At 48.0% G+C, this 26,132-nt stretch overlaps 2 protein-coding genes across 3 annotated transcripts in view; both read right to left on the bottom strand.

The window, feature by feature from the left end:
• Positions 1–9,317, bottom strand: part of PACS1 (phosphofurin acidic cluster sorting protein 1) — a 95,364-nt gene extending 86,047 nt beyond the window's left edge. The window contains exon 1 of the mRNA XM_081154780.1: positions 8,753–9,317. Within this exon, the coding sequence (XP_081010906.1) occupies positions 8,753–9,099 (347 nt within the window). The 5' untranslated portion in view covers positions 9,100–9,317. The remainder of the gene's footprint in view (positions 1–8,752) is intronic.
• Positions 9,318–10,758: 1,441 nt separating this feature from the next.
• SF3B2 (splicing factor 3b subunit 2) lies at positions 10,759–24,393 on the bottom strand. 2 transcript variants are annotated; one of them, XM_081152900.1, is made up of 22 exons: positions 23,511–24,393; positions 23,286–23,335; positions 22,906–22,983; positions 22,277–22,525; positions 22,025–22,075; positions 20,956–21,070; positions 20,503–20,603; positions 20,063–20,159; positions 19,771–19,862; positions 19,169–19,384; positions 18,881–19,018; positions 18,644–18,724; positions 18,007–18,234; positions 17,062–17,211; positions 16,321–16,410; positions 16,103–16,210; positions 15,248–15,355; positions 14,825–14,967; positions 14,637–14,738; positions 11,602–11,701; positions 11,315–11,500; positions 10,759–10,998 (listed from the first exon to the last, which is right to left on the bottom strand). In XM_081152900.1, exons 1-22 carry the CDS (start codon positions 24,307–24,309, stop codon positions 10,927–10,929), a joined length of 3,354 nt encoding a protein of 1,117 aa, XP_081009026.1. In that variant the 5' UTR covers positions 24,310–24,393; the 3' UTR covers positions 10,759–10,926. The 2 variants fall into 2 exon arrangements, with proteins under 2 accessions (XP_081009026.1, XP_081009027.1); XM_081152901.1 differs by having other exon boundaries at positions 23,286–23,332; positions 23,511–23,681.
• Positions 24,394–26,132: the final 1,739 nt, after the last annotated feature.

The raw sequence follows: 26,132 nt of genomic DNA, 5'->3' as shown, positions 1-26,132 counted from the left end.
AGGCCATTATGCCCATTTTAAAGATGAGAACATTGAAGCATTAGAGAGGTGAAATAATTTGCCCGTCACTCAAATGGTAAACAACAGAGTGAGGATTAAAATCCTGGCTACTGGCTCCAGAACTGACACCCACAGTCACTATGCTATAAATCATCTCACTGTCTGTAATTTGGTGATAAAGCAGCATTCTGTAATTCCAACGTGGTAACATATAAAGCATTAAATATTTTATGTCAACTATGAGAACCAGACAGGGTTTGGGGGACATCAAGTTTAAAAAGAGAAATAGCTCTGGTGTCAGACAATCATGAGTCATGAAGACAAATCCCTGCTCCACCTACCTCTGAGCAATGTAGCCTTGCAAAAATGCCCTCACTTCACTGGACCTTGATTTCCCTTTCTGGGAGAGGGATCTCAATACCCGCCTCTGAAGGTTACTGTAGAATACAGTAAGTGCTCAATTAGTCAGGTTCACGTCATTCAGGCATCAGCCCAAATGTTGCCTCACCAGAGGCCTTCTCTGGCCACCCTATCTAAAACAGCCTTTCCTCCAACACTCTCAATTCCCTACTCTGCCTTATTTTTCATGGCACTACTCACTACTTATTTATTAAAGATCTAGTTATTTACCTGTCTCCCTCCACTAGCATGTGCACTAGCAGAGAATAAACTTTGTGAACCTGTTTGCTGCCATTTCCCCAGCACCTAGAGCAGTGCTTGGCACATAGAAATACTCGATAAATATTTGTTAAATAAATGGTGTATAACAGACTTTCACTCAACAAACATTATAAATAAACAGGAACTGTTTTTCAACAAATGTATTTATTAAGCACCTACAAAGTACTACATAAATGAACAGGATTATTTCAAATGATGATAACTGCTGTAGTTGGTTTGGCTCAGTGGTTAGAGTGTCAGCCTGCCAACTGAAGGGTCCCGAGTTTATTTCCAGCCAAGGGCACATACCCAGCCCCAGTGCGTGCGGGAGGCAACCAATCAATGCGTGTGTCTCTCTCTCTGAAAAGCAATGGAAAAAATATCCTCAGGTGGGGATTAAAAAAACAACACCACAAATGATGATAACTAGTTGTGAAGATTTATAAACTCCCAGAATGGACTGGGCAGATGAGGGCAGCTTTCAAGGTAGCAGGTCAATTGAATGATGACTTTAATGATACCCAGGAGCGAGCCAGACAATGACCTAGGGACAGAGTATCCAAGTAGAGAGAACAGCAAGTGCAAAAGCCTGAAGGCAGAGGTGACAGTGCCTAGGCCCAGCCTGCCCAGAGCTAACTGAGCACAGGGGAGAGAGGTAAAAGACGAGGGCAGAGACAGAGAAAGGGGTCACACCAGGAAGCATCTCCTAAGTCATAGAAAGGGGTTTTATTCAAAGTATGATGAAAAGTTATTTTACAGTGTCTTTTATCTTCACCCACTAGAATGTATACTTTATGAAATCAAGGATTTGATTTGTGACACATACCAGTTGGTCTATAAACATTGCTAAATGAATGAACTGGGAAGATTACGAAGAGGAGAGTGACATGATCTGATTTTCATTTTTAACTATCACTCTGAACTGCTACCAGTGGTTACCTTCCGGGAGGAGGCCAGGATGGCAGAGGATGGGTAGAATTAAAACAGTACCGTGCAACGTGTTTAAAAGGTACCATAAAGCAGAGAAACAGGAGGGAAAAGCTACTCTCTAAATCGTGAAGCCATTTCGTGTTTTCAAACAAGAGACAGGAAAACCTAAGTCACGAAGGATCAAATGAATGACAAGTGACATCTTAAGCCTTCTGTGTTTTCTAAACTATTAAAAAAAACCTTCTACAAAGAATATCTCGCCTATGAAAAGAACAAAAAGAAATTCAAAGACAGACAGACAGACACAAACACACAAAATGCTTTGGAAAGAAAAAACACCTGCCTATATCGAAGCACAATAACCAGTCTAAATTTCCTCAGGGACAATTAATATGCCAGTTACATCCAAAACGTTACCTGGGGGAAGCTTGTTCACAATAAGGTTTTGAGATGCAGACTGTCACTTAGAGAAGTTTTGCAGTCTCCAAAGAGAGGAATAGGTATTGTAGTAAGAATCAAGTTTTAAAACATCTATCCTTTCTTATCTACCTTTATCTGTATCAGGTCACTAAAAAAAAAAGTAGTTCAGAGTAAATTCCTCGGTGTGATTTCTAAAATGCACATCACGGTTCTAAAAATTTTTTGCCAAAATAATCTATAGACTATAACCTAGTGTCTATGTTTACAGAATAAAAGTACTACAAGTGCTGAAAGGACGAATGAGACAGATATATTCTGGGAGTTCACAGGATCATGACTCCCACAGAGAAAAGAAGAAAAGTATTTAGGCTCAGAAAAACGAGTGAAGCTAGAACTAGACTCAGATATTCTGGTCTTTAGTGTACCTTAAAAAAGAATCTACACAAACATTAAATACATAAATGTGCCATTATCAATACTACCTTATCACCGGGGCCTCATCACCCACCCACCACCAGGAAGCAACGTTCTGGAACATTCTCCAGTCACCATTTTTGCTATCAATAAAAATGAACAAGCAACTCAAGAACCAAGAAAGGAAGGTAATGAGCGAAATGAAATTTTAGTACTCCATGTCTTCACCCATTCAATATGTACTTTTTTTACAGCTTTATTATGATACAAAATTCGTAATGTTCACTCCTTTGAGGTGTACAATCAAGTAATGTCAACATGTATTTTTAAATAAGTATTTTTAAACCAACATTTACTGGTATTTTCTGTAATACATGTTTATTGTAGAAAGTTTAGAAATCACCAAATAACATATAAGGACAAAAATTAGCATCACACATAATCGTACCATCTAAACACCATTTTGGAGTTAATGCTTCCGGGCGGTTTTCTCACCAGATATTAAGGCCTAAAAATATGGAAAACAAATGGCAGGGAAGCACCAGGATGCAAATTCCCTCCAGGCAGAAGTGACAGACTAGAAGAAAGGGCAAAAACTAACAAAACTAATGAGTCCTTGAAATAGCAAGAAGAGAGGCACTTTAAAATAATTTGAAGCCCGGCCGGGCGTGGCTCAGCAGCTGAGCGTTGACCTAGGATCCAGGAGATCGGGGTTCGGTTCCCGGTCAGGGCACAGGCCCGGGTTGTGGGCTGCAGCTGATCAATGACTCACTCATCAGGGAAAGTCTCTCCCCCCTCCTTTCCTCTCTCTGAAATCAATAAAGGTATGTTTTAAATAAATAAAATAAAATAAAATAATTTGGAAAAGGACAGAAATATCCCATTTAGTTAAATAAGAAGAAACCACAAATATTAATACTAGAAGTGCCATACTTAGAGATAATTTTCTCCCTAAAACTTTCTCTGGTCCTGGAAATGTTCTAGATCTGCCCTGTCCAATATGGAAGCCATTAGCCAAATGTGAAGAGTGCAACATAAAATGTGGCTAATGCAAGTAAGGAAGAGAATTTTAAATTGTATTGCATTTTAATTAATTTGAATTTAATAGCCACATGCAGCTAGTGGCTAAGGTATTAGCACAGCTTTAAAGATAAGACAGCTTATGACCTTAAGGCATAACCGAATATCAAATGGAATGTTTTAAGGAAGGAAGGGTTTTCTAGAAGATATATAAGCTAACTAACAATGTATCATCATTTACTAGCCTTCTTTACTGTCACCCAAGTCAGAAGCCAGTTACAGGTCTGCCTAAGTGGCTCCCTGAGCTGTGACTACACCTATTCTTTGGTTTGTAATAAGATAAAAGGGAATGCAGGTTCAGCAGGCTTCTAACCAGACAACTGGCCTGCGAGTGGCAGTAAGAGGGGAACACTTGACACATTTTGGCTTTCTAAAACCTCAGGAGCTCTGCTGGGTATTCTCCTACCAATCTAGAACCCAACAACCTTGCTCAATTCCAGCCCAATGAGCCTCTGAAGGATGATCTAAAACCAACTTGGACCCCTGTCTTTTCTCAAGAGCCTTTAATACCACCCCAAACCCAGGCTGGAAAACAACTAGCTCTTGCAATCATTCCCACATCTACCCTGGGTTCCCAAAGTACTCCCAGAATGTGATGCCGCAGATGCAAGCCAAGCTGACTCCAAATTTCAAAGGACGCACTGAGCCTTCAGGTCCAGGCCAAAACAGAACAAGGCCTCCTGGGGTGAAATAGTGAAAAGACAAAGCCCACACATTTTCTGATTTGCACCTCCCTCATGCACACTGGGGCAAGCACTAAGTTAACAGCAGTGGCTTACTGGCTCAGCTAAGAAATTGGAAAACTAATTTAAAAAGAAATCACATAACCACTAATGTGTCCAAAAGACCTGTAAATCAATACATGTAAAACGGATTCTGTGAAAGTCATTCTCTTTCTGCTTTAAGGAATCTGAGCTTCCACAGTTACAATGGATAATATTACCCTGACAGAGAGGATATCCTATTACAACACTCACAATGTGAAATTCCAATCTTCTAAGGTGCAAATATGCTTTAAAGACTTTTAATGCTAGGGAAATAACAGAAATTTCACCAGGTCTCTCTTATTTGGTCAATTATATTTACTTTATATCTATCATTTAAGTACTTTCTCCTGTGGATATATAGGTCCTATTACATTTATTTCACCCACATCTTAGAATGGATGGTAAATAAAAGTATTCCCAATTAATGCATGAAAAATCTAAGGTGTGGAAGAGTTTGCCCTAGTATACAATAAGAACACACAGCAATATATCCTGGCTTGCCTAGTGCTTTTGTGGTTAGAGGGACAACTGCCCCCAAGTACCTTCATGAAACACTTCTGCAGGCCAGTCATACCTAAGTCATGCCACCTCCTTTGGCTCTAACACTTTTGTACAATAAGGCTTAACTTCAGTATCCACTTAAAAAAAAAAATGGTAGGAGAAATGTGACTAATAACTACTGAACTCCTTCCCTAAGATAAGGATATGCAAATATGCTTTGTACAAAGACAAATGTGATACAGTCTGTGAGTGATACAACAGGGCACTTTTTGTCTCCTAATAATCAGTTTTATGCCACTGAGGAAATGTTATAGACTTGTGAAGTTTAATAATTTTTCTGCCTCTCCTACTTAAGCAATTCAAAAACAGAAAAGAACATCAGGGAAAACGTCATGCAAAGACCGAAGAGAAGGGATTGATGAGAGACTCTAGAACCCTTTCTTTAACATCAAGCAACATGCCACATGGTGCCTACAATGGTGCCACACCAGTATGCATACCATGGAGCACAGTCAACAAGTACTTCTTACTGTGGAGGAAAAACAATGCCAACTTCAAAAGCTGTGAATTTCATGAAAGAACTATAATAGACCTACCTGCTCATAACAGAATCATACAAGCCAGCTGTATTTCCCAGTGATTACCTCTAGGGAATAAGAACAGATATAAGACTAGGGCTTTTCCTTTACATCTCCCATTTTCCTATACTGCTAAAGTTTCTAATCATGAACATATATTAATCTTTTTATTTAAAAAATGCTGGTAAAAATTGCAATGCGTAGAATAATTTAATTATTTTAAAGCTAACTTCATGTATGTTCCTCATAAAAAGTTTTTAAAATTACTTAGGTTCTGAGGGAGTTTAGTAGATGTTAAATAAGAGCAGAATACATACCTGAAAAACAACTACAATACTCGTTTTTATTTAAATATCTAATATAGGAAAGGGATTTTTTTTCAAAAGCAAATTATATTTCTATAGGGATCAAGAAAAGGAGCATGACCACCTTTACACTCAAATTTCCAACTCTCTTCTCTGTACTACGTAGAGAATCACACTTCACATGACTGAATCCCACAAAATTCTTATATAGCCCAGCCAGGTGTGGCTCAGCAGTTGAGCGTTGACCTAGGATCCAGGAGATCATGGTTCAATTCCCAGTGAGGGCACATGCCCGGATTGCAGGCTTAATCCCCAGTCAGGGGTGTGCAGGAGGCAGCCGATCAATGACACTTTCATCATTGATGTTTCTCTCTCTCTCCCTCTCCCTTCCTCTCTCTGAAATCAATAAAGATTTTTTTTTAATCTTTTTAAATTCTTATATATAGCTAACCTCAGATCCACAATCATGTTTGCACGTCTTAAGTGTATATATTTCATGTTTGTGTCTCACTGAGTTACACGAGACCAGAATGTTAACCCTAGACTATATACAGAGTGCACAATGGCAATATAGTCTAAACAACATGAAAAAGTACACCAAGAAGACTTCAAATTAACCAGATGACTCTAACGATTTGAAGGGCCAATAGCAAGCCATTCTCTCCCCACAGGGTGTTATTTTCCATCCTGCAGACAAAACAGCATGCTCCAAAGAGCACAAGTGTTCCACAAGGAGAGAGGAGGCACAAGGGTGACGGCTGAAAAACAAAGTCAGAGCAGCACAGCTGACAATCTCAAGGACTGGTCAGTAGAAATGACATACTGCACACTCCCCGTAGGTGAAAACAAGCCAGGCTAAGCCTCTCACACCAAGTTAGCATAATAATTACTGATTTCATCAGGATGCCTGGCTGTTTCTTGGGCTAGTAACTTAAAACATGGACTTTTCAGTGACTAAATGGAGCAGACCAAAAATCAAAAGCAATCAGTGATTTTATTTACACCCCTACCTCCCATTGCACAGCAACTTTTTTCCAGTCAGCTCATTCCTTCCCAATCTAACAAGGTAGCAAAGGCAGCGTCCAAATGTCACCAAACACAGCAACAGATGTGAAGGAAGAACAGGCAAGCGTGTACTAACACACCAGGTCCATGTGGGAAGGGCGCAGTGCTTTTATGTTTGAAAGACACAGATTAAAATACTTCAGCTAGAGATGGGCCTATAAAAAAAGAAAGAGACCTGCTTAGGGCCAAGAGAGGAACACCTGAGTTTGGTAGTGTGCTATGGTGCTGGCCAAAGCAAACTAAACTAATGTGGCTCCTGATTACCCTAAAGGAAGGACAGAGAAAGTGTAAGTCAGTAAAATGAATGTTGAAACACAAAGGACCTGAAGAGTAGAGTGAGGCAAATGGAAAACAAAGTAGCATTATCTTTAAAAGTTCCAGAGCTATGTACCCTGCAAAAACCCCTACATATAAGGACAACCGAAAGAAACTTCTGCGGGGAACACCAAGAGTCCTGAACAAAATATTTAAGCATGACTGTTTATGTTAACAAACAGAAAACAACCTGAATGTTCATCAAAAGAAGAATTACGACATATTCATGTAATGAAATTCTATCCATTAGTGAAAGTATTTAAACTACATTTACCATAAAACAGTGGTGAGTCTCACAAACCTAATGTGAAGTTTTAAAAAAAACTCACTAAAATAGGTCACAGAACACATACAGCATGATAGCATTTACATAAACTTCAAAAACATTAAAAACTTTAAAATATTATTTAGAGATATATATGATGAAACTAGTTTTAAAAGACAAGGAAAATGATAAACACACAATTCCGAATAATGTTTACCTTTGTGGGGGAAGAAGAGGATGTCAGGAGGGGGGACCCTGAAGGCTTCAACATAATTGGTAATGCTCTATTTCTTACGCTGAGTCAAATATAAAGATGTACTTATCATTTTTTAATAGCATCTAGGATACATATATACATATACATACATACATGTAATTTTGTATGCAGGAAATAATTCAAAATAAAAGGGGGAAAAAGAAAAATAGAGAGTGGAACCAGACAATGTTCCCTATCCCCCACTTACACATCCATCTGCCCAAGACTGGGCTAACAGAGCAGAAAGTGAGCCCAAGACTCCAAAGCAGCAGAATCAACTCAGAGGTGACAAAAAGATAGCCTCCAGGCACTTCTCTGGGCTTAATGGGCAAAACCAGCACCACGGAGTCTATTCAAGGGGTAAACTGTAAGACACTGGACACTGTCCCCAAAGAGCTATAGAAAGACTGCCTTGCCAATACAGAAACAGAAAACATCCCAAACTCCAGCAAGCTTTTACCAAGGGAAGGAAAGTCCCCAGGGTTCCAACAAACAGGAATGAGTAGAATTTAGGAACAAGGCAGTAATTTTATGTAGCCTTGCAGGGCTAGGAGAATTTGTGACCAGTTAATGGAGGGGGAAGGAGGAGATGAAAAAAACACTTGAAGACACACTAAATAAGACTTTTACAAGACCACAGAAGCAGGGGCAGAATGTGTGCAATGTGAAGTTCAAGTGAACATGTGTGCTGAAGACTAAAGGCCCCTAGGGTTACTATATATGGCCTTTACCTGACAGCAGGTGACAGCCGAGCTTGGCAGATGCTGAGTATATTGGGAAATAATAGTATCAAAAGAGATCTATGCCACATCTATGTAATATATGTACAGCCCACGGGCACCGGCAAGGCATGGAAAAAGAGTCTGAGCTACGCGGGGAAACCGGCCATCAGGAAGGCCGGATTCGGTCGGATCCGCGAGAGGAAGGCCCAGGGCTGAAAATCCAGGCCCGCTTGGGGAGGGGAGGAGGGTGGTCCCGGCCCGAGACGGAAGGTGGGGCTGCCAGGAGAGGGCGGGGTCCCCGCGGGAGGAGTCTAGGGAGGCCAGGCACCCGCCAGGCCCGGCAGCGGGACAGCCGAGGGCGGGGGGGTTCTAGGGAGGGGGCACCCCCTTGGGCGACGGGACACAGGAATGGAAGGCGGCGGGGGGCTCGCACAGCCCTGGCCCGGCGGCCCCGGACCCCCGCCCGCCTCTCACCTGGGCACGCAGCTGGACGAGCTCCGGTCCACCTCCCAGGTGGCGTACAGGTTCATCTGCACGGGGGCGGCGGGGCGGCCTGGCCCCGGGCCGCCGGGAGGCGCGGAGCCCGAGGCCACCGCGACGGCCATGGAGGTGGAGGTGGACGAGGACGAGGAGGAGGCAGCCGCTGCCGCGGTGGCCGTGGACGAGGTGGCCTGGGCCAGCTTGGGGGGCGTCGGCTGCTGCGGCGTCGGCTGCTGCGGCGTCGGCTGCTGCTGCGGAGACTGGGCGACCCCAGATCCTCGCTGGCCGCTGCCGCCCCCGGCGCCTCCGGGACCACCGCCCGCCCCTCCGCGTTCCGCCATGGCCCGGCCGGGGCTGAGGGGCGCGGGGGTTACGGTAATCGAGGCGACGCCAAGCGGACGCCCAGGCTCTCCCCCCGGCGACGGCAGCGGCGGGGACTCGTCTCCTCAGCCCGCCTGCCCGGGCGCGCGAGCGAGCGAGAGGCTGCACGCAGGCGCGGGGCCTCCCGGCGCGCAGCCCTCGCGCTCGCCCGCCGCTGCCTGTTGCGGCTCGCGCCGCCGAGACAGAGTGGGCGTGTCCGGGGCGGGGGCGGGGAGCCCTGGCTCGCGCCGGCCCCACCCAGCGCGAGGGGCGGGGCCGGGCTCGCGCTCCCGGACCCGGGGTCTGCGCGCGCGCCCCTCGCCGCCTGAGAGAGGGGTCCGCGGCCCGCCCGCGCACGGCCAGCCGCTCCCCTCAAATTCGGAGCGCGTGCCGGCCAGCCTGCCGGCCTGGGCCTCCCCTCCCCCGTCGTCCTTTCGGGCGCAGCGGCCTGGCCAGCGGAAACCCCGCTTTTCCGGGGCGCGGCCCCGGCCCGAGGAGCCTGCCTCGGGAGCGCGCCTCAGGCCCCTCGGGTCTGCGCAGCCCGGGCAGAACCCGCCGCGCGTCCCAGCGGCTTTCCCCGCGGACCTGGCCCGGGGTTTCGTCACCAAGCCCAGCGAAGGGAGCCCTGGAGACCCAGCGGCCGGGGGCCCAAGGTCCGTCAAGTTTCCGCCCCTACTTCTCGCCAGTGCAGGAAGGAAGAGCTCAGGGACCTAGAGTCCAAAAGGCCCTTGGCGTGGGTGAATTATAAAGCCAAGCCCCGGCCCACCTGGAACCCACCCTTCTTTTCTGTCCCTACAGCCCCTTCCCCCCAAAGAACCATTACCGAGGCCCAAGCCGCCTCCCCTCCCCCGCCATCCCTGCCCTCAATTTCTTCCTCTTGGAATGTTTTTCCTACTTCATCACTTAGGCAATATCTAAAATCCTATTCCTCCCAAAGCCCAGCTCAACTGGCATGTCCTCCGTGAGATCTCCCACACTTCCCGCTCCAGAAACCATCTTGAAGCCGCCTGCCGCCGGCACCTCTGTTGGTGCACTTACACCGCACGGTGGTGCAGCAGCAGGAGACATCTCCCCAGCGCCGGGCAAATAAATACCTTTTAACCCAGCTGTACAACCTGGTGTAGCCTGTCAGGAAGACTTCTGGGGATAGGGAACTAGAACTTGGAGAAAGTACCCCCCCACACACACCCCAACCAAAACCTGGAAACTGGTTGATTGAAACCGCCCATGGGATCACAGACTCAGGACCATCTAGATTGAGCTGTATTCACTGCGGCCTAAGGACTTTGACTCTTCTGACCACAAGGTCTGTTAGAAAGGCCTGACCTGGCCTACTTCCCAAGCCCACTGAACTTCCTCAGCCCAGCCAGGGTGCTAAGCTGGCTATTTTTAGCCCCTAAGGACAAAGTAGTAAGGTCAAACCAGACCTTCAGGTATTTCCCCCAGAGCCTTCCTTCAAAGGCAGGCAGTGGCAACACAATTTCTGCCTCTGGCTTCACCACCAGTCTCAACTGCAACGCGGGATCCAGGTGCATGCCCCTGGTCACTGGGGCAGCCCTGAAGGTGTAGAAAAAGGCTGTTTTAGTCCTTTTGCAGGAGGGGACTAAAAGGAGATAAAAGAAGCTCAGGAGCGTTACATATTCATCTCTTTCCTTGGGAAACAGCTTTATTTACAAAACAGGTCTAAAATAAGAACATGAAATGACAAGCCCTTGGGAATGTGGGAGAGCTGGCTCTTGGGGACCCATGTGTGAAGCCCAGGCATCCAAGCGGAGGGCCTAAAGAAAGGCTGGGTGTGTGAAGGGGACCTAAAATTTGAACTCCTTGTATTTCTTGCTGCCCCCACGGCTGTCCTGGGGCTGAGCTTTCCGTTTCTTTTGCTAAAGGAAAGAAAGAGAAACAGGTTACAACAAGTTCAACAACCTGCTGATCCCCCAAAGGTGGACAGCCTGACACAGACACAGACGTCTGTGGAACAGCACTGAAACTGGATTCTCAGCCTTGGACGCGTTCCTTCCCCTCCCTCTGCCTGTTTCATCATCCTGGAGGGCAGCCCACCATTTTGAAGGTTTCCAGCACCCAGGAAGCTCGGGGCAGCAGGCACTGAGTCCTCCCTCACTCTCACCACCAGAGGACACCACTCCGCTGAAAAAGGAGTCCCATGCCCCAGCCCCTGGTTCTGGGGTGAACTCCTACCTTCTGTTTGGCAGCATGCTCAGCCACCATGTCACTAAAGTCTTCCTTCTCCACTTGTGCCTGCTGCTCCCGTACATGCTCCTCATACTTCTGGGTCATGGCCATGGGGTCCAGCTCCAACTCTTCAGGTGCCAGGGCCACTTCCACACCTTGCAGCTCAGGGGCCGGGCCCTTCCTGCTCATAACCTAGAAAACGGATCAGAGCCTTGTCATCTCTAGAGAGGCTCAGAAGCCCTAACTTCTACCTCTTGTCCAGCCCCCAAAAGTAGTGTCCCCCAAGTACTCACTGTGGACATGTCATAGATGTGGGTCGATCCCATTATGGCTCCCCCAACAGTGGCTGTTCTCTTCTCTGGCAACACAGTGAACAGCTGAGGTGTCTCACTTCTGCAAAGAACAAACAGGTCAAGCCCCAAATGGAAGAGATGAACGGGTCTCCTGAAGGAACACCGACAGCACCTCCACCCAGCACCCTGGAGAGATTCCGAGACACCCAGGGGGAAGATGATGCCCAAGCTGCCTCTCTAGGTCATGGAAACCATGAAAGGATAAGAACTAAGTTGGTGCTAATTCCAGGAAACACGCAAGTCTGGAAAGAGTACAGCGACTGAGTTAAGGGATCTCCTGAACCAAGTTTAGGGTACTTAATACTATCCGAAAGCAGTATAATAGTGGTTTTAAACTCACTGGACATGGGACAATGAAAAGACATTGATTCCAGAGAGACAGGTAACAAATGAGGTGAGTCCTTCAATTGCCTAGCCTACTGCATGCAGAGTCTGCAGACCACAAAACAAGGAGTAACCCATGTAGAAGCCAGGACTCCATGAGTTGAAGGGATGAAGCTGAAAGTACAAGGAGACCAAGGCAGCTAAAGATCATAGTACATCATACTGGAGAAGAGAAAGCAGCCCAGAGACTAGAGAACTCAAGAGACCTGCAGAGGGTCCCCCTCAAGTACTCAGGTGAGTACTGCATGTGAGGAAACCACCCAGGCCAGGGAGAGAACCACCTGAAAGAATCAGTGGTAACAGTACCTGCCACTTACTGAGGACTGGAAATAGTGCCTAGTCCCACTAGGCAGACTGGAAAACCTCCTGATTAAAGAGGCACTGGGTAAAGTATCCAGAGCATCTTGTGCCTCAGTAGTGGAGAGAACTGTGCAATGCTTCAGTCCTGCCTAATAAATCTGACAAGCAAGACCTGAAAGAATCAAACTGTTTCAAAGTACCTTAACTGTATCCCTGAACAAAGCTAAAGAAGATTTACAGGAATACAAATGTATCCCATACCTAACAAGGTACATTCCACAAAGTATAGCATCCAATCAAAAACTAACAGGCATGCAAAGAAGCAGGTAAATACAACCCTTAATGAGGAAAATAATCAATTTAAATCAACCTAAAACTGGCACAGATGTTGGCATTAGAAAGCAAGCACATTAAAGTATAATAACTGCATTCCACATGTTCAAAAGGTAAATAAGAGACACAGGAGATATAAAAAGATCCAAATCACACAGCTAGAGATAAAATCTACATTGGATGTGATTACAATCAGAAACTGCAGAAAAAGTATTAGAAAACATAGGAACAGAAATTTTCTAAAATGAAGTACAAAGAGAAAAGAGATATTTTTAAAAATGAACAGCACGCCCGGCCAGAGTGGCTCAGTGGTTGAGCGTCAGCCCATGCACCGAGAGGTCTCCGGTTTGATTCCCGGTTGCAGCACATGCCTGGGTTGTGGGCCTGATCCCCAGTAGGGGGTGTGCAAGAGGCAGCCAATCAATGACTCTCACTGATGTTTCTATCTCTCTCCCTCTCCCTTCCTCTACCTGAAATCAGTAAAAAATACTAAATAATAATAATAATGAACAGAGCATCAGTAAGCAGTGGGACAACCTTAAAAGATACATTTTGGAGTTTCCAAAGGAGAGGAGAACAAAAAAAATATTTGGAGAAATAATGACCAAAATTTTTCCAAAATTAATAAAAATGATAAATCCATATTCAAGATGCTTAACAAACTCCAAGCAAGGAAACAACAAGAAAACCACACAATACACTGCCCTACACTGCACAGCATAATCAGGGTTGTTCAAAACAGCAAGAAAATCTTCAAAGCAGTCATAGAAACACATGCAGAGGAACAAAAGATGATTTCTCATCATAAACAATAAAAACGCATCTTTAAAGTACTTGAAAGAAAAAAACAGTCATTCTAGAATCCTGTACCTAAAACCTTTCAAAAAGGAAGGCCAAACAAAAACACTTTTAGACTGCAAGAGCTAAAAAGAATTCATGACCAGCAGACCTGCAAGAAATGCCGAAGGAAGACTTGCAAGCAGAAGGGAAGGGACAGCGGACATTAACCTAGACACACACAAAGAAAGGAAAGAGCACTGAAAATAGTAATGACCTAGGGTAATATGTGATCCTCATCATTCAAATCGCTCTAAAAGATAACTGACCATTGAAACAAAACTAATAACCACATAGCGTAGGTTTCTAACATGTAAAAGTAAAATGTATGACGACAGTGCAAAAGTCGGGGGCGGGGGAAATGCAAGCGCACTTCTGTAAGGTTCCGAATACCATCTGGAAGTGGTATAACATCACTTGAAGGTAGACCGTGACAAAAACAGATATTCTAAACCCTAAAGCAACCACTAAAATAATAAAACAAAGACTTACAGTTACCAAGTCAAACAAGGAGATGAAATGGAATCATAAAAAATGTTCAATTAATCCAAAAAGTAGGAAAAAAGGAACAAGGAACAGAAAAAAGAGACCATTTCATGAAAAAGGGGTCAATTCTTCAAGAAGGCCTACCAATCCCACACATTTATATGCCTAATAACAGAGCTTCAAAATGCACGACTATGCAACCTGTGCTGGCTCAGGGCCTTCACGCTGTTTGCACTCAGGTCCTTCTGCCCCCGATAATCCCGTGCTGGCTCTTTGCTAACACTCAGCTCTCAGCTCACACCTCCTCCCCCTCCTCCTAAGGCCTTCCCAAAGGCCTTGCACCACCCAACCCCTCCACATCCCGTTACCCAGTCCTCTCCTTCACCGTCCTATCCGCTGTCCTATCGGAAATTACCTTGTTCTCTGGACTTTATCTTGCATGACCTTTTCACTGCTGAGTCCCCATGCCTAGAGCGGTGCCTGGCACAGAGCTGGTGTTCGATAACTCTGTGTGTGTGTGCCTGTGTGTGTGTATGGGGGGGCGCGGGGGTGTTGATGACAAATGTCAGGCAGTCAACCTAAAAGCTAAAGGGAAGAGAAGGTCTTCCCCTCTCAGCCCTGCCTGGTTCCCTCACCCATCCATCGCCTCCTCAATCTTCTTCTTCCTCAGCTCAATGAGTTCGGGGGTCTCCATTCCAGCCGGCACCGACGAGAATCCTCCAGGAGTGATGAGGCCGCTGTGAAGAGAGGAACACGCCATGGAGTAAAGAGACAGTCCCGGAAGACACACAGCCCAGCTCAGAGGCAGGCCCTGCCTCCCCACCTATCTGCGGGGGTGATGAAGCCTGTTTCGTCCGGCTTGTCTTCATCGCTTTCTTCCTCCTCCTCCTCTTCCGAAGACTCTTCGTCAGACGGCTCCAGCTCCCCCCAAGGGGTGCGATCAATCTCTTCTTCCTCAGTCTTGGTCTAAAAGAGATCAGTCATTCATTCAACGGCTGGTTACTACCTATTATGTATGACGCTGTTGGAGAGGGAAACTGACACTGGCAGAATGAACATAACCTCCGCCCAGAGAGCTCACATTCTAGTGGGGGCTTGTATCTGCATCGCCGCTCGGAAAAACACAAGTGCCCTTCTTCAGACTGCAAACTCACAACACCCAGCTCAATGATAGTGAAGCTATAAGCCAGCCATCTCAAAACTTCACGACCTTAATTAAGACCAATGTTGACAGCCACGGCCATACCTGAAATTCAGCCGCATTGGTTCCAAACACGTCCCCATAGAGTGGCTTCCCAGTCTCATCTACTGGGGGTTTGCCCCAGCCACCAGCATGGTACCCAAAGGAACAGCTCTGCAAGAGAGGAAACGCAAGTCAATTCCACACCTAAGCTCCTACAGAAACACTGAAGCCCTAGGAAAAGTCACACTCCAAAGTATAGAACTAACACTTGGGAACTCTGGAAATTATGATTTCAGAGAAGAATTAAATGTTATAAAAGCAAAAGTAAGCAGCAACAAAACTCTGGAGGCAATAGAATGGGGAGATGAGAGTCAAAGTGTGAATAACCTCAGCACTCAGAATCCATACTGTCTGAAACTGAAACATGTCCTTTAAAAACATGACTTTTACCTCTTACTGATTTTTCCCTAACTTTTGGAAAGCTTTTAGAATCTATTTCTTAAGAAATTCTGAAGCTTAACAATTATTTCTTTTTCACTTCAATGACTTTGTTGTCTGCTAATTTTTTTAATTTAATGCTTTTTATTTAAAAATAAGAATAAATTTAATGCCACTCCTGACATAAAATTATTTCTACGTGTCCATCCCTATGTAAACCAGAGAGATATCTGGAAACACATTCACCGAATGTTAAGTCCAGGTATTTCTGAGTGGTGAAATTGGGGGTGATTTGTTTTCATCTTTGTACTTCTCAATTCTGATTATTTAGTATAAGCATATCAGGTTTTTTAAAAAACAAAACCCATTACTTTTTTTCTTAAAAAAAAAAGAAATACACATGGTAGAATGAGAGAAAAAAAATCCTCCTCTAGTTAACAGCAAGAAGCAGCTAAGAATGAAAGAAAGGATAGCACTCACCTCAGGGATGGGTGAATTCAGGCCAGGGATTTTCAAGTTCGGGTACGATGGGGGTGGTCCATATCGCTGCATGGCAATCAGCCACGGGGGAGGGACTTTGTGGGCATTCTGTAGGAAAAAGAGAACAAAATGCCACCTGCCCAGCCCTATCCTTTAATCTCCCTTCCGCTCCAATTCCCACCCTCTTCTCTGCTTCCCGTCAGGTAACTGGCACTCACTGGTCCTACTGGCATCCCCAAGGAAATCCTTAGCTCATCAGACAGATCTCCTGGCTTCTTCTCCTTCAGTCGTGTCTCAAACTCCTTCCCCTGAGGAAAAAACAGAGCATGCTGTATTGTGAACTCCAGACACACACCGGGAGCTCAATGGCGAGAGGACGTGAAAACAAAGATGAGAAGTCCTAATCCACATCAGATACACAACCCAAGTGAGGGCTGCCCAGTTCCCACTCTGATTCTCATCGCTTCTTTCCCAGCTAGACTGGTTAAGGAATAAAGGCCAGGAAGGAGGGGGCAAAGCAAGACTCCCACAGTCCTGTCTTTAACCCACTGTGAGAACATGGGCAAATTCCGGAACTGCTTTCTCATCTTTAAAATGAGGGCATTCCACCAGATGACTGCCAAGATCCATCTCAAAAATTCCAGGATATCAGAGTCATTAATATTTTAAAGATCAGGAAAAAAAGTTTTCTCCCACCCCCAGCATTAAATGTTTCCTAAAAGCATCTGCCCCTGTCCCTAAACCACCACCATAAACAAATGTCACTTCAAAGATATGGTGCCCCTCTCCAAAAGCCACCTCGTTTGAAGATTTCAAACTCCATCCAGTTCAAGGAGGGTCAACAGACAACTCTGAGGCTGAGGGGAGGGGCTTCAGAAGCCCTTCTGAACAAGAGTTACAGAGCCATGACCAAAGGCCTAGCCTTGCCTCCCCGGTCCCCTCTCCCAAACCTCCTGAACCTCATAGTACAGGTCCCCGTGGATGGTCAGCTTTGGCTTGGTCTGCCACTTGAAGAAGGCGTCGTGCAGTTTCTGGTAGTCGATGTCGATCTTCCCCATCTTGGGCCGAACCTTCTCTCGCATCTTTGACTTCATAGTCTTCTGTTCCTCCTGTGGAGAGTGGCAAGATGCCGTAAAAGGGACTTAGTTCAACTCAATACATCTGGCTCTACACTCCCAAAAGATAACATGATGCCTCATTTATCTCTCTGAGAAAAGGACCAAAATCCTTCCTGCTCAAAACCCACAAATTACAAAATCTATGTTGAACAATATATATGTATTATATGAAGTTATCCTGTCAATAAGCATTTTTTAAAGCCATCTCATCCAAAGACTGATCTCATGAGTTGCCTCTGGAGAAAACTGGCGGACTAGAGTCTAACTGGGAGGTGGAGTTTTCACCTGGTACTTTTTTACCTCCTGAATTTTTACAGGACATAAAGCTATTGCCTATTCAATGTATTTAATTAAAAACTTTAAATTTAAGAAGTCACACAACCACCACAAATTTTTAACCACAAAGTGTATCAGGCTCACACTGAAGACAGAGAACTAGACAAAATCAAAAAGCAACCTGCAGAGAAAGGAGGCATTGTGTGCAGATCAAAGATAGCTGGCCAAGTGCAGGCAGAGGGGACGAGGGGACAAGGGGGGAAATGGAGCCACTCAGAACCAGAAGTCTCAGGGCAGGGCAGGAGAGCTAGCTCTGACCACGGAGATGGGGGACTGCCCTTCCTGCTATGGGTCTATGTAATACAGTGCTGACTTCTAAACTGGAGAACGGATAATCAGAAAATTAACAAGAAGGTGGGTTTTGGGAACCACATCCCAGTGCTGAAGCAAGCTGCTATTAAGGACGTGGCTCCCGCAGGGCAGATCTGAGCCCCATAGCCAGGCCCTTACCTTCTCCTGCAGGGCCTCACGCATCTCCTGGATGCCTGTGCGTTTGATGAAGTCCGGCAGCTCAAAGGGGGGCTTCTCAATGCCTCGTTTGCCCTGCAGATACTTGCGCTTAAAACACCAGTGGCGTGGCACAGGCACGGAATTCCGAGTGGCCTTGAGGTGAACCAAGAGCTTGGGGTCCTGTGCTGTCACATCATGCATCTCCACAACGTCAGGCCGAGCCACGAGCTGAAAAACAACAACACACCTCAAGAAAGCTCCAATGGCCCTCATGGTTCGGTGGTTGAGCATCAACCTACGATCCAAGAGATCAAGGTTTGATTCCCGGTCAGGGCACATGCCCAGGTTGCAGGCTCCATCCCCAGGAGGGGGACTGCAGGAGGCAGCCAATCAATGATGACTCTTTCATCATTGATGTTTCTATCTCTCTCCCTTCCTCTCTCTGAAATCAATAAAGATATTTTTAAAAAAGAAAGAAAAAGAAAGCCCCAACGTCTCAGGTCTACAGCTTTTTCTTTCTTTCTCAAAGGACCCATACCCAAGTCACCCAGGCCTCCTTCAAAGCTCTCCTCCCCCAAGCAAAAGCCCCCGTGGGGACGTAGAGGCTCCAGGGCCTACTGAGTCAGCTCGGTCCTACCTGCTTAAGTTCAGCCACAGTGAAGCGATTCATTCGGCGCAGCTTCTTCTTGGACAGCTTGGGGGCTTCTGGCTTCTTTTCCTAGAACAGAACAACTCTCTTTTGAGCAGTACTCCGGTGCCAGCGAGACTGCCCAGCTTACCCCAGGCCTTCAGCCACCAAAGGGGTTTCCCTCTGCGAGTTCACCACAGCCCCTCACTGGAGTCCGTCCCCCTACCAGGAGGGTGCAGGCCTCACCAGCTCATCGTCGCTGCTGTCGTCGTCACTGTCCTTGTGCTCCTCCTCAAAGCCCTTCTTCTTGGGGGCTGTGGAGTTCTCCAGCTTGTCCAGTTTCTCAGGCTCCTTCTCCTTCTCCTTCTTCACATCATCGGTGAGCTGAGGAGGCAGACGATGTGGGAGCCCCAGCCCCAGACCCTCCCCAGTGCCTGAGCCCGGCCCTGGGAGATGTCCTCCTTACCCCACCCTTCCCATCTGTGCCATTCTTCCCTGCTCAGCTCTGCCCCTTGAGAGGGCTGCTCCTTGTACCTTGAAAGCCTCAAAAATCCTCTTGAAGAAGATGAAGTTGGGCTCGTAAATTTCAGGTTCTTCAGTCACATATTCAATTTCAACATCAGCGGCTGGGGACTCAGAGCCCCGGGACCGGGCGGGCTCTTTCTCTTTTTCCCCAGCACTCTCAGATGACACCCCCCGAACCCGCTGGGGCTTTTTCTTCTTCTTTCGGTTCCGACGCTTCCGGTTTTTCTGCCAAAACAAGTAAAACCAACTGGGTCAGAGAATCCAAGCACCATGCCTGCCCCCAACCTCTAATCTCCCCCAATTTCCCCAGGAGGCTGAGAACAGAGGCTTTGAAGTCAGGCTCCAAAGTTCTGCTCCTCTCAAGTTGTGTGTCTCTAGGTAAATTACTATACTTCTCAGAAACTCAGTTTTTTTAGCTTTAAAATATAGACATGCATTGTCCTCAGAAGTCAAAGGATTTATGGAAATCAAATAAAAAGTGTTTACACGATGCTGGGGATGGAAACTGGCACAAACAATACCTACTGCTTACTGAACACTTAGACTGGGAGTTGTTTTAGCACCCCAAACCCGGCTCCTGCCATTCCTTCCAGACCCAGCTCCACCCATACCTCTTTTTTGGATATGGACACTGCGTCCTCCTCAGTCTCTGATGCTGACTGGCCCAGGGATGAGCGTGTGTCTGTTTCCATTTCCTCTTCCTCTGTAAGGGAGGAAGGTGGCCATCAGTATCCTCTCAGGGCCACTGCCCTGCAACTTGCTCACTGTAACCCCTCTTTACCAATAGCCAGTTTCTCTCTCAAACCCTCCTCGGGAAAGGGAGGGAGGAACACAGACTCGGCCTCAGTCTCAGCCTCTGCAGGTTCTGCCCTTGCAGCGCTCAGGACATGCCAATGCACTCACCCTGCTGAGAGTTCATCTCTTCCTGGCGGCTCTCCTTCAGCTGCAGGATCTTTTCCAAAGCCTGGGGGATCTTGGGGCCCACCGAGGGGTCATCCATCTGCCAGAGACAACCCAGGCAGAGGGGGTAATCTCAGTGCCCCTTCACCAACAATTTCTACCTCTTATACTGGAAAGGCTGCTGGCCACATGATGTAAACAGCAAGAGTGGATAACACCAACTGGATTCAACCGTGCCTCAGCATCTCTCAGACTGAAACACAGAACCCTGCTCCAGAAATCTCTTCCTGCCCTGCCTAAGTATGTCTATGCCCCTTCCTATGCCCCTTCACACCCACCCCTAGAAGTCCTCCCATCTTCTCTCAAAATCCTTCTCTAAAAATCCATACATAGTTCCGTTCTAAACCACTCTCCTTTTCCTAGGAAAATATCACCAATCTCACCTCTCTGTTCTCATCTCCAGGGGGTGGTGGGGGACCACGAGGCCGGGGAACAGGGGCCCCCATGGGCAAAACAGTGGGAGTGGGGCCCACCGGAGCAGCAACTAAGAAAGAGACCCAAAAATGCAATGTCAAAAGAAACAACAACCAAACCAAACCAAAACAGAGAGAGAGAGAAAGAGAGAGACAGACAAAACATTTTAAAAATTACCTTCCTTGCTAAAAGTCAGGGTAATGGTTACCCTTAGGGGGAGAAGGTAGCTGGAAGGGAGCCAGGAGGGCTTTTGGGGTACTGGTAATGTTTTGGTTCTTGGTCCAGGTGCTGGCTATATGGGTGTGTTCAGTTTATGAAAAGTCACTGAACTGCAGACTTTTGATACCTATACTTTTTAAATATGATATGTACTTAAGTAAATAAAATTCTCATCACCTTCCCTGCCATTTCCAAGGTCTTACCTCGAGGACCCAGAGGAGTGCGAACAATTTGGCCCATGTCTTGTGGGGGCCGAGGGACTGGAGTGCCCATCTTGGCGATCTCCTGCTGCCGTTCTTGCTCCAGTAACACAGCGGCCTACAAGAGGGCAGTGGAAGTGGAGACACAGCTTGGAAATCCACTGGGCAGGCAGCCCCTGGCAAATGCATTCTTTCAGCCAGGTAATAGGCCCAAGGAGAACAAGCTGGTTCCACTGGAGTTCTGACATCCCCACAGCCCCCACACTTCCAGGATACTGATCCAAATGGAGGAGCCCCTTTCACCATGAAAGAAACCCCCTGGAAATAATACCAAGAAAAAGCCTGGGTTCCTAGCAAAGGGATGGGTTACTATTTAGCTTAAACACTGACTTCTACTTTTAACAAGAATTTTCTTCCCAAAAGAGTAAGTCTTTTCTAAGAAACAGTGAATTCTTTCCTTATATCTACCCTTCAAGATCTAGCACAATCTGGGCAAAGACAGTATTTCGTAAATATTTCCGTATCTGGTGCTGTTAATACCTATTTTCTAATACTGCTGAGTGAATCATTAGGTAACTGACATAATGCACCTGTGGGGCCAAATGTCTTACGTATCATTCCCTAACTTACAGCCATCACATTCAGTCCAAATCCATATAAATGACTAAATTAGCCTAAAGTCCTCTTCAAGGTACCGAAAATGACATCATGTAAGACTAGAAGGGGTCAGCAAATGTTTTCCTTAATGGGCCAGACAGTAAATATTTTAGGCTTTATGGGCCATTGTATGGGCTCTTTTGTATACTCTTGGATTTTCGTTTTTTATTTTTTAACAATACTTTTAAAAGATAAAAAACGTTTTTAGCTTGCAAACCATACCAAAAAAGCAGGCTGCAGCCCACAGTTTACCAACTCTTCAGCTACAAGAAAGATGAAATTATTTGGGGGACACTGAAACTTAGTTGAGGATGAGGTAATCCTGAATGGCACATCTTGTTTTAGACACTAATAACTAGAAGTGACCGCCAAGGAAGTGTACCATGGGGTCAAAGGTTAAAATGAGGGGCATTACCCGCTTCTGTTGCTCCAAGAGCTCATGTTCCTTCAGTGAATGATCTCCCTGCTAAAAAAAGAAAAGAAGCTCATACCAGCACCAATACCCCACAGGCTAGTCTGCCATAACTCTGCTTCCTGGGGTCCTCTTCCAGCCTAGGGCCTAAGTTCTAGTCTTTGGTCCAGACCTTCCCAGAAGGCTTGGCCCCAGAATCCAGCTCTGTCTGAAGCTCTACTCCCCCTTCAAGGCCCAGGCTGCCAGCTGCCCTACCTGCTTGGCGCGCTCCTCTTGCTGCATCAACAACGCCGCCTGCTGCTGTGCCAGCTTCAGCCGCTCCTCCTCTGACAACGCCACAGGCTCGCCCACTCGGAGAGGAGGAGGGGGCCCCAAGTTTGGTGGGCGGGGTCCAACTGCCATAGGAAAGCCAAGGCCAAGGCCTGGTGGAGGTGGGGGTGGGGGTGGGGGAGGCTGTAGAGGGGGGAGGCCCATGGGTGGCGGTGGCATGGGAATCCCAGAGAGCTGTGGAAAAATATATGATCATCATCTAGGAAGCATTTATCTACTGGAGACATTTGCTGGGGATCTACTATCTGGCAGGTGCTGGGATTCAAAGTCAAATGACACATAGTTCTTATAGTAAAACAATACTCTAGCAATACTAAGAGAAGATGTTAACTTTGGGACACCAACTAAGGAAAGCTATCGATTTTCTCCCCAGAAAAACATCATGAACACAGGAAGGGGGCAAGGATCAGGACCAGGGGAGAATTGAAGAGCTTCTAATTCTGTCATTGCAGTACCTCCCTGCCCAATCTGCTAGTTGCATCCTGTGTCTGCTACATCTTAGAAGGGGATACCCTAAGCAAAAAGGAACTTATAAAGTGGAACAACCTCTTTACCTGTGCTGACATGGGAGGAGGAGCTGCTTTGTCGCCATCGTCACCCCTGAGAACCGGCCGATTCAGTACGATACCAGTCTGCAAAACAGAAAGGACTCTAGGTCAGTCCAAGAGCAGCAGTTCCACTAAACGACGTTCGCTCCCACTCATGCAACAAAATTTACCCAGTGCCTGTCTGCGGAGTTCAGGCTGGGCACTGGGGAGTGCCAATATGTGTATAGAAACGGTTGCAACTAAGTAGATAAAGTCAATAACACGCAAAAAGGGAAAGCCCCCGCTAGCTGTGTGGAGGAACACAAAGAATGAAGACCGAGTTGAGAGGTCATGAAGGCTTCCTCCAGATGCTCGGCCTATCCCGACATCCCGCCGCCAACTCTTACCTGGCGGGTGTAGCTCTGCAGCCGTTCCACCAGCTCCTCACGACTCCCTGCTGAACAAAGCACAGGACCAATGAGTACGGCAGACCAAGCCAGCGGGTCCAGGTCGCGCCCGTCGGCCCAGGTCAGGCCCCAGCGGCCCGCCACCGCCCCAGGGTCTCCCGGGTAACCGGGCTCCGCTTGCCCGCAAGCCTGAGCTGCTGGCTCTTGACCTCCAGTGCTCCTCACCTTGGATCGGAGCTCCAATCTCTGCCAGTTTTGCCTGAAGCTCCTGGGTAGCCCAGGCGCCATAGTGCCCAAGAGGTGGCGGCGGCGGCAGCTGCAACTCTCCTTTGGGAGCCTCGGGATGCTCAGCCGCCATCTTAGCAGCAGCGAGGCGCGCGACCAATCCGGAAGCTCGCGCCAGAGCCGGGGCCCACTTCCCGGAACTTCCGGCAGCGCGGTCAGCCACGTCCCCTCCAGGGTTGGAAGGTTTTTCGGTAGAGACCCACCCCCTGTCGCTCTCCAATGGTCCCTGGGAGGCCACGTCGCGCAGCCTTCTGGGAGTTGTAGTACGGTGACCGGCCACTGCACCGAGAGCGCTGGGGACCGGGCTGCGGGGCAAGTGGGTCCCTCCGGAGGGCGTGCTTTCAGCGTCTGACGGGCCCGCGCGCGGCACGCCAGGCTTCCGACTCCCTGACCGAGCGTGAGAGGCCCGGACGCTTACGTTCCCAGGGAGTCCCGAAGGACTCATTCCCCAGCGGCCGCGCGTCGCGGGCGCCAAAGGCAGAAAGTTGCAGCCGATGCCTGTGATAAGCCGCGTCTGCCCGCCCGCCCGCCCCCGGCCCCGGTGTGGATGAATGCGCTGAAAGGGGATCGGAGCCGGGAGAGGAGCCGCCCGGCCCGGGCTGAGCTCCAGCTGCCGACCTGGGGAAGAGCCACGCTTAAAGCCCCTTTTTCCACCCTCCAGGCCGGCTCGAATGTCGTCTCCGCTAAGATGTCTCCCATTTTCCTTTCCTTCGATATAACACGTTAAAACGTCCACCATTTGTTCTGAAGTCTTTCTTGTCCCTTCTTCCCACCTCTAATCCCCCAAAACCTGAGCAGGGGCCTGGCGTTCAAGAGACGCTCCATAAATGATTGCTGGGGGCGGGCAAATGGAGCGGTCTTTCCAACGACAAAATTTGCATCTTTTTTAGTCTCCAAAATAAACTCAGCTCCTTTTCTTCCTTCATCCCCACCAGGCTCCTCGGGGGCCAACCCTGCCTCCTGGCCCCCTACCCGCACCAGCGGCCTGTGCGCCTGAGGGAGAAATGGGCAGGTACCCCTTACCTGCCCGGCTTCCACCTCTCCCCGTCCTGGCCAATCAATTCAGTGTCTCTCCCCACCTCTGCCACCAGCTCTGAGGTCCCTCTGCTAGTCTAGCTCTGCACTGACAGGCTCGCTGTGTGTGTGTGTATTTGCCCATGCCCCCGCGGGCTGGGACAGCCAGGAAACTCAAGTGAAGGGGTCCCATTTCCCCCACTCTCCCACACCCGTCAGATCTCTAGCATGCTCCATTTCACCAGCTGCCTCCAACAAATAGCTGGGAGCAGTGAAAAAAGAATGGGGTGCCAGGTCCAGGGAAGGGAAGGTGTGAGGTTTATGAGAGACAGAGAAGAGGACTGGGCCAGGAAAAAGGACTGGCTAGGAAATTCTCTTCACTCCTGCCCAAACCTTGGCCCTTCCCACTTCTATCACTGCCACCATCCCAGTCTTCTGACACTCCCAGAGGAAAAGCCAAACCCAGAAAGGACAGAACAGTGCTGCTCTCCCCTCCAGCTTGTCAGCCCACTCAAGCAGAACCATTCCTGACACAAAGGAAGTGTCTTGCTGCTCCCAGTAACTGGAGAGCCAATGGCAGGTCATCTGAGGCCAGAGGCTCCAAGGCACGTGTGTGTGCTGGGGAAGAGAATGGGGGTCTCTGAGGCAGGATAAACTAAGGGCCTATGGGTCCAAGGCGGTGACAGCCCAAGTGGGGCCCCATTTTATCCTAACAGCCCTGGGACCCAAGCAGGGTAGGACCCCCATTGTTCAGAGGGAAAGGCTGAGGAGCCAATCTGGGAAAGCAGTTCTCCTGACTCTGAGTGTCCCCATTCCCTTCTCCTCCTGAACAAGGACCCTCACACAATACCTACCTCTGTGGGTGTAGAATAGAGTCTAGTCCCTTCCAGTCCCGGCTTTGGGTGGCTGCCTCAGCTCCAGGATCCCTGCCACACCAGGCCAAGAGGGCAGGAGAAAGCAGGGCTCCATGAGAGCCATAGAGCTAAATGTGGGGCTTTCGGTGTCTGGTGCGACTTTGGGAGATGCTGCTACTCAGCTCCCAGGTGGCAGGAACTAAGAACTAAGGCGACAGTAGAAAACTCAAGACCTCCCACACATAGGAGCTCACACAGAGCCTTTACATATATCATCTCCGCAGTCTCAGAACAGCTCCCCATCAGACAGCTGGAAGCAACTAGGCCCACGCAAAATGCCTGGGCAGGGGCCCCAGGCCCACAAAGGCTCTGGTCAGGAGTGAGTGGGTCTGGGGTCCTGGTGGACAGAGGGAATGGGTTAGCAGCAAGGGGCTGCTTCAGGGGCTGAAGGGGAAGGGTTGCCCAGGAGTGTGAGGGCAGATGGGGCCAGACCCAGGGCTGGAGCTGTGCTCTCACTGGCGGTGGAAAGAGGAGACTGAGAGGAGGGAGGGAGCATGTGGGTGCTTGTAAATGTACCTGTCTCTAACTCCCCCAGGACCCACCAGCCCAAGGACGACCAGTGGGGCCCAGGAATATCCAGCAAAGCCACAGTATCCAGATACCTTGCAGGCAAGGAGCTGGCCACACTGGTGTC

Source organism: Miniopterus schreibersii (genome assembly GCF_964146895.1).
Source record: "Miniopterus schreibersii genome assembly, chromosome: 12".
Lineage (NCBI taxonomy): Eukaryota > Metazoa > Chordata > Mammalia > Chiroptera > Miniopteridae > Miniopterus > Miniopterus schreibersii.
Note: the sequence above shows the minus strand (reverse complement) of the source record. Positions and strands in the feature narration are given on the sequence as shown.

What these genes read in the sequence shown, in the direction of transcription:
- SF3B2 (XM_081152900.1), bottom strand. Translation starts at nt 24,309, where the DNA reads ATGGTGGACGTTTTAACGTGTTATATCGAAGGAAAGGAAAATGGGAGA. An exon ending in CTCCTCCCATGTCAGCACAG is followed by an intron (nt 22,526 to 22,905) that starts GTAAAGAGGTTG and finishes ATTTTTCCACAG; the next exon opens with CTCTCTGGGATTCCCATGCC. An exon ending in ATTGAGGAGGCGATGGATGG is followed by an intron (nt 11,702 to 14,636) that starts GTGAGGGAACCA and finishes TGTTCTTTGCAG; the next exon opens with AAGTGAGACACCTCAGCTGT.